Source organism: Motacilla alba, chromosome 12 (genome assembly GCF_015832195.1).
Source record: "Motacilla alba alba isolate MOTALB_02 chromosome 12, Motacilla_alba_V1.0_pri, whole genome shotgun sequence".
Taxonomy (NCBI): Eukaryota; Metazoa; Chordata; class Aves; order Passeriformes; family Motacillidae; genus Motacilla; species Motacilla alba.
In genome coordinates, this window is record NC_052027.1 from 17,509,745 (window position 1) to 17,523,744 (window position 14,000).

A 14,000-nucleotide genomic window follows, 5' to 3' on the forward strand; every position below is an offset into this window, starting at 1 on the left:
CGGCAAGGCCTCCAGCCCTGCCCATCAGCCAGGCGGGGACAGAGCAGCCCTTGGGGGCGAAGCTGCTGCCGGCTAAGAGCCCCGCAGAGGTGCTCATGCCCGCTGCCATTGGCTCTGTCCCCTGCAGCATGCGTGCTGTGTCGCCGTGCAGAGGCTGACCCGGACATCTGTGGTGACAAACTGGAGAAGTGTGGGCTCTGTGCCCACGTGTTCTGCATGGTGAGTGGCTCCGGACGCTCCCTCCATCATTGCAATGGGCAGTTCCTGCCTCTCTCCTCATCAGCTCCTCTCGTTTGCTGCAGTTTTTTGCCACTCTTCTATTTCGCCATGAGAGCAATCGTGTGGGACTAATGGGCTTTCTCCCGCGAGACATCAAAATTGCCGTCTCGCGGGCGGCACACAAGGTGAGAGCCGGACAGGAGCAGGGAGCTTTGTGCCTGGCCCGGTTTGCAGGAGCTTAGGCCAGAGCACAGGAAAGAAAGGCCGGCCCAACAGCGGCTGTGGGACCAAGTCTGGCTCCCAGCAGCTCTGGCACAGGAGCCTCCCTCCTCCACCAGGCGGCTCTCTGGGCTGGCATCCGGCAGTGGCCACATCCTGCGCCCTGCCCAGGATCGTGGGGCTGCCAGGGGAAGGCCCCGAGGCTGCTGCTGATGGGGCTGCTCGGCTCTTTCCAGCACTGCTGCGTCTGTGGCCAGAGGGGGGCAACCATCATGTGCTGTGTGACAGACTGCGGGAGATGGTTCCACCTGCCCTGTGCCAAGGAGGGCGGCTGTGTCAATATATACGTTACTCCATACAGGTACCCCATCTCTCCTTGTGGCCACCCCTGGGGAAGGATCCAACATTTCCCACGTTCCCCATCCATTTTCCTCCAGGTCCTTCTGCCCTGTGCACCGTCCAGAGCAGGATGTGCAGGTGACTCCAGAGCCGGGCACCGATTGCCTCATCTGCATGGAGCCTGTGGAGGATAGAAAGACCTTCACAACCCTGGTGTGCCCAACGTGCAGAAGGGCCTGGTTCCACAGGGACTGCATCCAGGTAGGAGCCGTCTCCCCAGGCCCGGGCCACAGCAGGTGCTCAGCAGCTGCAGGGCCTCGCTCACCCTGCTTGTGTTTGCCCTGCAGGGACATGCCATGCGCGCTGGTGTTTTATTCTTCCACTGCCCCCTGTGCAGAGACAGTGGGGAATTCCCAGTCGAAATGTTCGTCTTGGGGATCCGAGTTCCCTTCAGGTGTGTGTCCTTCTGCCTGGCTCACGAGACAGGAGGGTGCAAGTGCTGTGCTGTGCCAGGCCCTGCCCCAGCAGTCCTGGCCCTGCCCTGCCCCGTGAGTCTGGCCTTCAGCTTCATGCCCAACTTGAAAGAGCAGGGAGACCCTGGACCTCCATGAGGGGAGGGCAGCAGAAACTCATCAGCTTTTGCTTTCTCCATCAGACAGCCAACATGGGAGGACAATAATGCCTTTGCAGATCTAGGAGTGAGGCACAGCCAGTGCAATGCCAGGGAATGCCTTTACCCTGGAGGCAGGGAGGAGGCAGAGGAAGAGGGGTAAGCTGGGAAGCTGCTCCCAGGGCTCTGTAGGGAAACCATATCTCAGCAAAAGATCAATTAGGAGAAAAACTTGACGAGCTTGGCCAGACAACCATGTGCGGGGACATTTTGTCCTCAGTGCCATAAACCTCTTTGCCTCCCCAGGCCCTGGCAACTGCTCCTGTGCTCCTCCTGTGCTGCCGAGGGCACCCACAGGCGCTGCTCTGGCCTGAGAAACCACATACAGAGATGGGAGTGTGACAGCTGTGCTGGTCTCGGAACGGGTATGAGTCAAAGCAGCCGGTGTCCCTGGGCTGGGGTCAGTGCCCAGGCTGCGCTTGGCAGAGCCCGTCCGCTCCTGGAGGGCTGGGGGCACTGCTCTGGCCTGGGCTGCCTTGGGCCTGAGGGGCCTTTGACATTCCTGCTTGCCCTTACAGCCGCCAGGGATGAGCCGGAGCCCAGTGGCCCCAGCCTGGCCAGACAGTCAGGACTGGAATCTGCTCATGGCTCCTCAGAATCTGAGGCCATCAGGCCCAGCTCCCGCACCCCGGTGGCACCGGAGCTGGCTTTCCCGTCGCCATCTCCAGAGACAAGCAGCCACAGCAGCCACCAACACACAGCAGGAAGGAAGCAATCGCTGCCATCTTCCTTGCTGGACACCAGCAGCCCCAGCACATCAGGGCCTACATACAGCAGCTCCCCAGACCCTGAGGACAGGGTCCCTTCCAGACGTGCTGGGCCCGGCCGCAGGCGAAGCAGCTCTCGCCAGCAAGGTCGGGCCCCAAATCGACCCGTCCGATCTGGGAGTTGCTGTGACAGGAGCAGCGGGACAATACCAAGGGATGAGAGGCTCCGGAGAAGGGAGACACCATCACGGACATCCCCCAGGCAAGGCCGTGCCCCCCAGCAAGGTTGGGCCCAGAGTCCCCGTGTCCGGTCCAGGAGTCGCCGTGACAGGAGCAGTGGGCTAGGGCCAAGGGCTGAGAGGCCCAGACAAAGGGAGACGCCACCACCGGCATCCCCCAGACGCAGCCGCTCCGGCCAGCAAGGTCCGGCCCAGAGTCCCCCTGTCCGGTCCAGGAGACGCCGTGACAGGAGCAGCATGAGCGGACCAAGGCCTGAGATGCCCCGGAGAAGGGAAACACTGTCATGGGAATCCCCCAGACGCAGCCGCTCCGGCCAGCAAGGCTGGGCCCAGAGTCCCCCTGTCCGGTCCAGGAGTCGCCGTGACAGGAGCAGCATAAGCGGACCAGTGCCTGAGATGCCCCGGAGAAGGGAAACACCGTCATGGGCATCTCCCAGACGCAGCCGTGCCCCCCAGCAAGGTCCGGCCCAGAGTCCCCCTGTCCGGTCCCGGAGTCGCCGTGACAGGAGCAGCATGAGCGGACCAGGGCCTGAGATGCCCCGGAGAAGGGAATCAGCGTCACCGGCATCCCCCAGATGCAGCCGCTCCCGCCTGCAGCGCCGGGCCTCGAATCAACGTGTGCGGTCCAGGAGTCCCCAGGACAGGAGCAGGAGGACAGCAGCGAGTGCTGAGAGGCCCAGGCCCAGGGGGACACCGTCGGGGACGTCCCGCAGGAGCAACCGCTCCCCCGAGCGACGTCGCACCTCAACTCGGACCTCCAACAGCAGCACGTAGCGTCATCTTTTCTTTCTGTTCCGTGGGTTCGCTGCCAGAAGCGAAGGTGAGAACGGTCAGTGCAGAGACCTTGAGATTTGCAGGTCTGTGAGAAAAGCATATTAGCTCTTGACATTTCTGCTGGCAGGAAAGAAGTCTGTGCTAAATACCTTGATTTCTGTGTAGCCGTGTATTCAGCGAAAAGTCACTTAAGGATGTGGGTCATTAAAAAGGACTCTTCTTCCTGCCTTTAGACTCTCCAGCCTCAGATGTTTCCCCACTGCTTACCCTTGCAAGTGAAGCACTCCTTAACGGGCTTGGATACGCTTAGGGAGGCATTCAGAGCAAGGTGGCTCTTAGGGAAGCTGTCTCTGAAAAGGACGTGTGCTGTGTCGCTATCCTTGAGCAATCTCATTTCAGTAAAGCCAAAAGGAAGAAGAAAGAAGAGAGTGAGACACTGCCTCAAGTGTCCAAAGAAAACGAGGACTATGTTGCTGCTGATTTGATAGACTTGATTGGACCTTCAAAGAACAAACCGGGAAAGACTGAGGAAATGCCCTGGGACAAAGGGCATGAGCAGGACTCTGCCCCAGATGACCATTTGGACCTTTGTCTGAGAACGACACAGCTCACGCGTGAGTGCTTTCAAGTTTTCCTCCTTTGGAGACACAGAGGAGTTGGGCATCAAAGAAGGTAACAGCAGAACCCTTCTAACAGGGCCTTTGCTGAGGAAGAGCTTCTGGCAGGCTCTGTAGAACAACACGGTGTAAAGAAGGTCAGCATCCAGGGGATTTTCAGCAGCAGAAGCCAGTAATTAGGCAGAAGCATTTTGATCTTCATTTCTGCTTGCCAAGGCTGTGGTAGATTAACGACAGGTAACTCATGCTTGCATCTCAGGAATTCTGAAGGGCACGCTTTGAGAAGGCATTGGGTAGTTTGTAGAGGGGTGAAAAAACTTGTTGTCATCCCCTGAATTCCTCAAACAGGGAAAAAGGTGACACACCAGTCATATCAAGTTTCACAGAACCCAACAAGATTTTAAAGGACATGTGCGTTAATGCAGAGAGGAGGAGCAAAATCCTGGAGTTGACCCCAAGATCCACGAACATTCTAATTGTTACTGAATTGTATTCTTGGACCTTTAGAAAAAGGAAACTGAAGGACACATGGTCATTGGGGTTTCCTAACCGTAGATAAAATGAGGCCATAGGAAATGAAGACGAAACCACATTAAATCAAGTCCCAGTCATGTAGGAGAGAAAAGAAACCGCGTGAAGTTATCCAAAATATTAAAAACCCCAATGCAACAGCACAAAGCAACAAGCCCCCCACACTTTTGCTGAATTCAGAAGGTATTCAGTGTCTTCTGAATGCAATGACAACTCTTTAAGAATACATAAGGGATCTCTAGAACCAAGTGGAAAATCCTGGAGCACAGATGCAGCTCAGAACATCTGGCAGGAGCAGATTCTGTCCTCAGAATTTTTCCTGAGCAGTGGAGGAATAATTGGTTCTGGCTTTTTCTCTCCCCTCTTGGTGCTGTTATTGCAGAGCCTTACGTACTTGGAACAATAAAGCCGGCAAAAGTCACATGGCAAGAGGATCCACGTTTGCAAGGCAGCAGTTCTGAGGGTGATGATGAGCCTGAGGTGTCAGAAGTTGGAAAGGACCAAGAAATGCAAGTTCCGTTTCTCTTTGTTGTCTGCTTGCCTGTAGTAGTTGGATGCTGTGGGAATATTCACAGCAGCACTCAGGAAGTGGGAAATGGACATTGCACACCTCTGAGCAATGAAAGTCATCTTGGCAAACCATTCATGCTGCACAGAGTCAAAGCTCCCAGCAGCCCATTTGATGTGAACTTGATTATGAAAAAAGAGAAGTCAGGCACAAGAAATTAACCGGGTCATTTTGGTTTGACCAGCACCAAACTGAGTTTGGCCAAAAGCCAAAGCCACAGTCCGTTTTCTCTTTGCAAGTGGGTTTTGTAAAAGAAAAAGCTCTATTTGGTTACTAGGGAATAAAGCTTTTCAATGTATACCGTTTCTCTGAAGAGCTAGAGTTTTAACTCGTGTTCATGGAATTTGATAGTACAATTTAGGATGCTCAAATCCCTTTGTACTTGTCTAGGTTTCTTTCTTTACCACGCACAGAAAGTGCGAGAGTTTTCTTCTTCTCCCAAGATGATGAACGCCTAGGAGGTATGACAGAATTTCTTCACCCCCTTTTGTATTTATTTTCCTTGAAAACCCTTCCGGGAATTCAGTGGGGAGGAAAAAATGCTGCGTAGTTATGAATGTTTTCTAGTCAAAATTTGCCACCCTTACTTGCGGTCAAAGTTGTGGTGGAATCCCGTGAGAAAGTCCAGGTAAAATCAAGGTCAAGCAGATTTCTGGTTTTCTTTTCTTTCAGATAATTGCGCAATAGGAATCTGGACTTTTAGAGCTTACAAAACAATAGTCACTTGATAGGTTACCTAGACAGTTTGGATCCTTTCAGGTATTTATATCATCTTTAACTTTTTCCTGTCTTTCTGGTTTACCATTAGGAATGTTGAGTGTTCTTGTCAGCCACATATGTCCCTGTGGTTCTTTGTCCTAATGAATCGGAGGTTTTCTCTTCTGAATCCGGTGAATTTTGTGTTTAGAAAGAAAGAAAAGAGCAACCAAAGGAAGCACACACAGTCCCCAGAACTGCACAGGCCACCAAAACAATTGCTTGCTCTATTTCGTAGAATAAAGTCTCAAGACAGGCTTAAAGGATGCGCCGTTCTTGAGACTGATGAGATAACTCTGATGAAATGTCCTGCTGTGTTCATGCAGTTACTGGCCTGCAATCTCCCAGCCTGCCTGATTTACAGGGTGTGTTGAAATGGAGAGCTCAGTCCTCAGCAGGTCTCAGCTCTGGGGGAAGATGTGCGATCCTGCTGCTGAGCTTCTAATGACGCAGCTGCTATTTCACTGCAATTTAGATTGCGGCATGTTGAGGAAAACTGCTGCTGCCTTTCATTGTTCGCGGTACACCAGGCTGCAGCAGGGAACATTTCTGCTGGAGCCAAGGTGGGGGGGGTGGGGGGGGGGGCAAGAGAACAGGAAGGATGTGAAGAATCGATTTCTGACTTTATTGCTGTGTTGGTCATGATTGTTAGAAGCAGCAGCCCAGTCAGAAGTGTTTAAGCCTATTAATTGGTTGTTTGTTTTGTGCAGAGGGCCCAAAGTTATTCTGTAGATTAGTAGAGCTCAAGGAAGAAAAAGAGGGTTGGGAAGACAGACGTAGATCATTGCTTGAGGTGAGTATGTAACATCTGCTCCCTGGTAACTCTAGGTGAAAGCTGAGCATGGGGAGGGAATGCAGGTATGAATGTGCATGCAAACCTAATTCAGGACCTCGAGAAGAGCCTTAAATTTGTAGACCAGGGAAGAGAGGTTTTTTAGCGTACCAGTGCGTATGACATCACGTTGTGTTGTCCATTGAGGTAAAGCACTACATCTTTGTATGTTTCAGGAGCAGCTATTTAACTATATGTGAAGAATGTATTTAGGAGATACGGTGAATTTAGAGACTTCTGCTAATAGTGGATTCAGAAACTTCTCTGAAGAATTTGTTCGATTTTCATTATTTTCTGGAACGCCGAAGGAAGCCTAAGGATACCAAAGAGAAAGTGCAAGCAAACCAATAAAGTTTTACTGATTAGAAGCGTGTCACGTTTGTTGCTTGAAGGAGTTGCCAAACAATGTTACTTTCAAAACCTTTTCAAGGATCTAACCAGGAAAAAAATTGGCAAACCCTGTTAGGCCATGTTTCGGAGCTGGGGCTGAGGCTCTCGGGTCCTGGGGAGGCACGGGAAGGCTCCAGTCCTGACTGTCTGGCCAGGCTGGGGCCACTGAGCTCCGGCTCATCCCTGGAGGCTGTAATGGCAAGCAGGAATGTCAAAGGCCCCCCAGGCCCCGGGCCAGGCCAGGCCAGAGCAGTGCCCCGAGTCCTTCAGGAGCGGAGGGGCTCTGCCAAGCGCAGCCTGGGCACTGTCCCCAGCCCAGGGACACCGGCTGCTTTGCCCGAGAGCCGAGCCCAGAGCAGCAGAGCTGTCACAGCCCCGGCTGGTTCTGGTCGGTGTCAGGCTTGAGCAGCGCCTGTGGGTGCCCTGGGCAGTGCAGGAGCAGCACAGGAGCATTTGCCGGGGCCTGGGGAAGCGCAGGAGTCAGACTCTGCAGAGTGACATAGCACGCATGCTGCAGGGGACAGAGCCAATGGCAGCGGGCATGAGCACCTCTGCGGGGCTCTTAGCCGGCAGCAGCATCGGCCCCAAGGGCTGCTCTGTCCCCGCCTGGCCGATGGGCAGGGCTGGAGGCCTTGCAGAGCGGGGGCCATTGCGGGCACGGCCGTCCCAGGAGCTGCCCCCGGCCCAGCTGAGCCCCACTTGGGGAGGAAGGAGGCTCCCAGCCCCGGCATGGCTGAGCAGCTCCTGCCTCCCGCTGCCTCTGCTCTGGGCCCCCCGCTGCCTGCCACAAGAACCCCTGGGCCAGGCTGTCAGAGGGCTGCTTTGTCCTCACCTGGCTCCTGGGCACCAGGGCCCTCCTGCTTGCTGTCGCACATGGCGGCTGTCAGCTTACAGCCTCTGTCCAGGAGCGCTTGTGGTCTCCTCCAGGTCTTTGCTCTCTCTCTCTGTGAGAGAAGGCAGAGTGTGGGGAGCTTGCAGAACAGGCCCACAGCCATGAGGGCTCTGCTCCCCACTCAGCCCTGCGTGAGTCCTGCTCCTCCCATCCTCGCGTCATGGAACACTTCAGTGTCCTCTGGCTGTTCCTCCACTGATTCTGGGAAGGAAGAAGCCGGTGAGCCTGCAGCACAGGCCCAGAGCCCCGAGGTGTGGGGCCCCTCTGGTCCCTGGGCAGCCAGCGGGAGCAGCACTGGAGCAGTGCCCAGGGCCTGGAGAAGCAAAGGGGTTGCTGGCGCTGAGGCCAAAGTGTCCACAGCTCGGGCTTGTCCGGCCAAGCTCTTCGGGCCCCTCCTGCTTCGAGCCCTTGCCGGCTTCCCTGCAGAGCCCCGGGTGCAGCTTCCCAACTCAGCCCTGTTCCTCTGCCTGCTCCCTGCCTCCTGGGCAAAGGCACTCCCTGGCACTGCACCGTCTGTGCCTCCCTCCTAGACCAGTGAAGGCATCGTTTGCCACCCAAGGTGGCTCTCCCATGGAGACAGGAAAATGGATGAACTCCTGCTGCCCCCGCATCAGGCTGCTGCAGGGTGTCCCTGCTTGTCAGCCCTTGCCCTGTCTCCCAGAGGTCCCACTGATTGTTCTACAAGTCACGGATCTGGATTTCCAGGAGCATGTTTGCAAAGACACGAGTGAGAAAAACTGACAAGAATTGTTTGTGCTCCTCTTCTTGATTTTTTTTTTCAATGTATTTGCTAGTAGGAAAGCATGGACCAAACTGGCAAAGTTGCTATAATGTAGCAAAAGCATTCTCCTGCATTTGACTTGAGTTGAGGACTGTTGCAAGCCCTCCTGTGAAATGTACACAGAAAATTCTCATTGAATTGTCTGTGTTTCCACTGAGTCAGTGCAAAAGATTACGTTTCTAAGGAGCTTAATACTAATTTTTCCATTTATATGAACGGTCAAAGTTGCTGGTTCAGAGAATGGCAGGCTAAGTGAGATCTGGAGGCAGCTGTGGTGGTCTCCAGGATGATCTCCTACTCCCACCGGTGATCAGCAGCAGCACAAATCAGGTTCACTTAGTTTTCTCCAGACAGGTCTTGAGGAAAAGGTCAGTTCACCTAGAGCAGGTTTTGAACCTCTGCAGGGCAGGAGACTCCGCACCAGCTCTCTGGGCAGCCGACTGCCAGGGGCAGCAGCAGAGATTTCCCTTGGCCAGGCCGCAGCCCTGGAGTGGCAGTGCCTGAACAGCACCTTCCTGCCTTCAGTCCCAGCCTCGATGGCTGCCCCAGGGCCTGGCATTTGACCCTGCACTTGCTGCAGGAGTCCCGGCCCGAGTTCCACCCTGACCAAAGGCTCGAACCCATCTCAGAGCCTCGGTGCCCAAGCAGGCCGCCTCTAGTGACTGCCAGGGACCTGAGGCCATGGCTGCCCCAGGTTTGGGTGCACAATGCTGATGTCACAGTGGCCATTGTGACCTGTGCAACCAAGGCCACAAAAGGGAACGCTGGGCTCAGGCCGTGTGTCAGTGCGACCTGACAACGGGAGGAGAAGGCAGGGCTGAGACGTGGCTGCCCAGGGACCAGAGGGGCCCCACACCTCAGGGCTCTGGGCCTGTGCTGCAGGCTCACCTGCCTCTCCCTCCCCTGATTCAGCGGAGGAATATCTAGAGGAGACTGCGGTGTTCCTTGACGCGAGGACGGGAGGAGAAGGCGGACAGGAGCAGGGCTCACGCAGGGCTGAGCTGGGAGCAGAGCCCTCGTGGCTCTGGGCCTGTTCTGCAAACTCCCCAGAGTCTTCTTTCTCCCACAGAGAGAGAGGACAAACACCTGTCTGCCTGGCAGCATTCCTTGTCCGGGACTCACAGCCGCCAGCCGCCATGTGTGACAGGAAGCAGGAGGGCCCTGGTGCCAGGGAGCCAGGTGAAGGATAGGCAGCCCTCTGACAGCCTGGCCCAGGGGCTCTTGTGGCAGGCAGTGGGGGACCCTGAGCAGAGGCAGGGGGAGGCAGGAGCTGCTCAGCCGTGCCGGGGCTGGGAGCCTCCTTCCTCCCCAAGTGGGGCTCAGCTGGGCCAGGGGGCAGCTCCTGGGACGGCCGTGCCCGCAACGGCCCCCGCTCGGCAAGGCCTCCAGCCCTGCCCATCAGCCAGGCGGGGACAGAGCAGCCCTTGGGGGCGATGCTGCTGCCGGCTAAGAGCCCCGCAGAGGTGCTCATGCCCGCTGCCATTGGCTCTGTCCCCTGCAGCATGCGTGCTGTGTCGCCGTGCAGAGGCTGACCCGGACATCTGTGGTGACAAACTGGAGAAGTGTGGGCTCTGTGCCCACTTTTTCTGCATGGTGAGTGACTCCGGGTGCTCCCTCCACCATTGCAATGGGCAGTTCCTGCCTCTCTCTCCTCATCAGCTCCTCTCGTTTGCTGCAGTTTTTCTCCACTCTTCTATTTCGCCATGAGAGCAATCGTGTGGGACTCATGGGCTTTCTCCCGCGAGACATCCAAATTGCCGTCTCGCGGGCGGCACACCAGGTGAGAGCCTAAAAAGAGCAGGGAGCTTTGTGCCTGGCCCGGTTTGCAGGAGCTTAGGCCAGAGCACAGGAAAGAAAGGCCGGCCCAACAGCGGCTGTGGGACCCAGTCTGGCTCCCAGGAGCTCTGGCACACAGGCTCTGGCACAGAGGCTCTGGCACAGGAGCCTCCCTCCTCCACCAGGCGGCTCTCTGGGCTGGCATCCGGCAGTGGCCACATCCTGCGCCCTGCCCGGGGTCGTGGGGCTGCCAGGGGAAGGCCCCGAGCCTTCTGCTGATGGGGCTGCTCGGCTCTTTCCAGCACTGCTGCATCTGCGGCCAGAGCGGGGCAACCATCATGTGCTGCAAGGAGGACTGCGGGAGATGGTTCCACCTGCCCTGTGCCAAGGAGGGCGGCTGTGTCAATATATACATTAGTCCATACAGGTACCCCATCTCTCCTTGTGGCCACCCCTGGGGAAAGGATCCAACATTTCCCACGTTCCCCATCCATTTTCCTCCAGCTCCTTCTGCCCTGAGCACCGTCCAGAGCAGGATGTGGAGGCGACTCCAGAGCCGGGCACCGATTGCCTCATCTGCATGGAGCCTGTGGAGGATAGAAAGACCTTCACAACCCTGGTGTGCCCAACGTGCAGAAGGGCCTGGTTCCACAGGGACTGCATCCAGGTAGGAGCCGTCTCCCCAGGCCCGGGCCACAGCAGGTGCTCAGCAGCTGCAGGGCCTCGCTCACCCTGCTTGTGTTTGCCCTGCAGGGACAGGCCATGCACGCTGGCCTCTTATGCCTCCAGTGCCCCCTGTGCAGAGAAGGCCAGGAATTCATTGTTGAAATGCTCGTCTTGGGGATCCGAATTCCCATCAGGTGTGTGTCCTTCTGCCTGGCTCACGAGACAGGAGGGTGCAAGTGCTGTGCTGTGCCAGGCCCTGCCCCAGCAGTCCTGGCCCTGCCCTGCCCCGTGAGTCTGGCCTTCAGCTTCATGCCCAACTTGAAAGAGCAGGGAGACCCTGGACCTCCATGAGGGGAGGGCAGCAGAAACTCATCAGCTTTTGCTTTCTCCATCAGACAGCCAACATGGGAGGACAATAATGCCTTTGCAGATCTAGGAGTGAGGCACAGCCAGTGCAATGCCAGGGAATGCCTTTACCCTGGAGGCAGGGAGGAGGCAGAGGAAGAGGGGTAAGCTGGGAAGCTGCTCCCAGGGCTCTGTAGGGAAACCATATCTCAGCAAAAGATCAATTAGGAGAAAAACTTGACGAGCTTGGCCAGACAACCATGTGCGGGGACATTTTGTCCTCAGTGCCATAAACCTCTTTGCCTCCCCAGGCCCTGGCAACTGCTCCTGTGCTCCTCCTGTGCTGCCGAGGGCACCCACAGGCGCTGCTCTGGCCTGAGAAACCACATACAGAGATGGGAGTGTGACAGCTGTGCTGGTCTCGGAACGGGTATGAGTCAAAGCAGCCGGTGTCCCTGGGCTGGGGTCAGTGCCCAGGCTGCGCTTGGCAGAGCCCGTCCGCTCCTGGAGGGCTGGGGGCACTGCTCTGGCCTGGGCTGCCTTGGGCCTGAGGGGCCTTTGACATTCCTGCTTGCCCTTACAGCCGCCAGGGATGAGCCGGAGCCCAGTGGCCCCAGCCTGGCCAGACAGTCAGGACTGGAATCTGCTCATGGCTCCTCAGAATCTGAGGCCATCAGGCCCAGCTCCCGCACCCCGGTGGCACCGGAGCTGGCTTTCCCGTCGCCATCTCCAGAGACAAGCAGCCACAGCAGCCACCAACACACAGCAGGAAGGAAGCAATCGCTGCCATCTTCCTTGCTGGACACCAGCAGCCCCAGCACATCAGGGCCTACATACAGCAGCTCCCCAGACCCTGAGGACAGGGTCCCTTCCAGACGTGCTGGGCCCGGCCGCAGGCGAAGCAGCTCTCGCCAGCAAGGTCGGGCCCCAAATCGACCCGTCCGATCTGGGAGTTGCTGTGACAGGAGCAGCGGGACAATACCAAGGGATGAGAGGCTCCGGAGAAGGGAGACACCATCACGGACATCCCCCAGGCAAGGCCGTGCCCCCCAGCAAGGTTGGGCCCAGAGTCCCCGTGTCCGGTCCAGGAGTCGCCGTGACAGGAGCAGTGGGCTAGGGCCAAGGGCTGAGAGGCCCAGACAAAGGGAGACGCCACCACCGGCATCCCCCAGACGCAGCCGCTCCGGCCAGCAAGGTCCGGCCCAGAGTCCCCCTGTCCGGTCCAGGAGACGCCGTGACAGGAGCAGCATGAGCGGACCAAGGCCTGAGATGCCCCGGAGAAGGGAAACACTGTCATGGGAATCCCCCAGACGCAGCCGCTCCGGCCAGCAAGGCTGGGCCCAGAGTCCCCCTGTCCGGTCCAGGAGTCGCCGTGACAGGAGCAGCATAAGCGGACCAGTGCCTGAGATGCCCCGGAGAAGGGAAACACCGTCATGGGCATCTCCCAGACGCAGCCGTGCCCCCCAGCAAGGTCCGGCCCAGAGTCCCCCTGTCCGGTCCCGGAGTCGCCGTGACAGGAGCAGCATGAGCGGACCAGGGCCTGAGATGCCCCGGAGAAGGGAATCACCGTCACCGGCATCCCCCAGACGCAGCCGTTCCGCCCAGCAAGGTCCGGCCCAGAGTCCCCCTGTCCGGTCCCGGAGTCGCCGTGACAGGAGCAGCATGAGTGGACCAAGGGCTGAGAGGCCCAGGCAAAGGGAGACACCGTCACAGGCATCCCCCAGACGCAGCCTTTCGCACCAGGAAGGTGGGGCCCAGAGCCCACCTGTCTGCTCCAGGAGTCAGCATGACAGGAGCAGCGGGACAGGGCCAAGGGCTGAGATGCCCCGGAGAAGGGAATCACCGTCACCGGCATCCCCCAGATGCAGCCGCTCCCGCCTGCAGCGCCGGGCCTCGAATCAACGTGTGCGGTCCAGGAGTCCCCAGGACAGGAGCAGGAGGACAGCAGCGAGTGCTGAGAGGCCCAGGCCCAGGGGGACACCGTCGGGGACGTCCCGCAGGAGCAACCGCTCCCCCGAGCGACGTCGCACCTCAACTCGGACCTCCAACAGCAGCACGTAGCGTCATCTTTTCTTTCTGTTCCGTGGGTTCGCTGCCAGAAGCGAAGGTGAGAACGGTCAGTGCAGAGACCTTGAGATTTGCAGGTCTGTGAGAAAAGCATATTAGCTCTTGACATTTCTGCTGGCAGGAAAGAAGTCTGTGCTAAATACCTTGATTTCTGTGTAGCCGTGTATTCAGCGAAAAGTCACTTAAGGATGTGGGTCATTAAAAAGGACTCTTCTTCCTGCCTTTAGACTCTCCAGCCTCAGATGTTTCCCCACTGCTTACCCTTGCAAGTGAAGCACTCCTTAACGGGCTTGGATACGCTTAGGGAGGCATTCAGAGCAAGGTGGCTCTTAGGGAAGCTGTCTCTGAAAAGGACGTGTGCTGTGTCGCTATCCTTGAGCAATCTCATTTCAGTAAAGCCAAAAGGAAGAAGAAAGAAGAGAGTGAGACACTGCCTCAAGTGTCCGAAGAAAACGAGGACTATGTTGCTGCTGATTTGATAGACTTGATTGGACCTTCAAAGAACAAACCGGGAAAGACTGAGGAAATGCCCTGGGACAAAGGGCATGAGCAGGACTCTGCCCCAGATGACCATTTGGACCTTTGTCTGAGAACGACACAGCTCACGCGTGA

At 57.1% G+C, this 14,000-nt stretch overlaps 1 protein-coding gene across 1 annotated transcript; it reads left to right on the forward strand.

Annotated features, from left to right (window-relative positions):
• The first annotated feature begins 1,199 nt into the window (after window positions 1-1,199).
• LOC119706164 (serine/arginine repetitive matrix protein 2-like) lies at window positions 1,200-3,167 on the forward strand. Its single transcript, XM_038149422.1, has 3 exons — window positions 1,200-1,231; window positions 1,433-1,546; window positions 1,694-3,167. The coding sequence occupies exons 1-3, from the start codon at window positions 1,200-1,202 to the stop codon at window positions 3,165-3,167; spliced, it is 1,620 nt and encodes a 539-aa protein (XP_038005350.1).
• The last annotated feature ends 10,833 nt before the right edge of the window (window positions 3,168-14,000 follow it).

What these genes read in the sequence shown, in the direction of transcription:
- LOC119706164 (XM_038149422.1), top strand. Translation starts at nt 1,200, where the DNA reads ATGTTCGTCTTGGGGATCCGAGTTCCCTTCAG. An exon ending in GGGATCCGAGTTCCCTTCAG is followed by an intron (nt 1,232 to 1,432) that starts GTGTGTGTCCTT and finishes TTTCTCCATCAG; the next exon opens with ACAGCCAACATGGGAGGACA. An exon ending in GAGGAGGCAGAGGAAGAGGG is followed by an intron (nt 1,547 to 1,693) that starts GTAAGCTGGGAA and finishes TTGCCTCCCCAG; the next exon opens with GCCCTGGCAACTGCTCCTGT.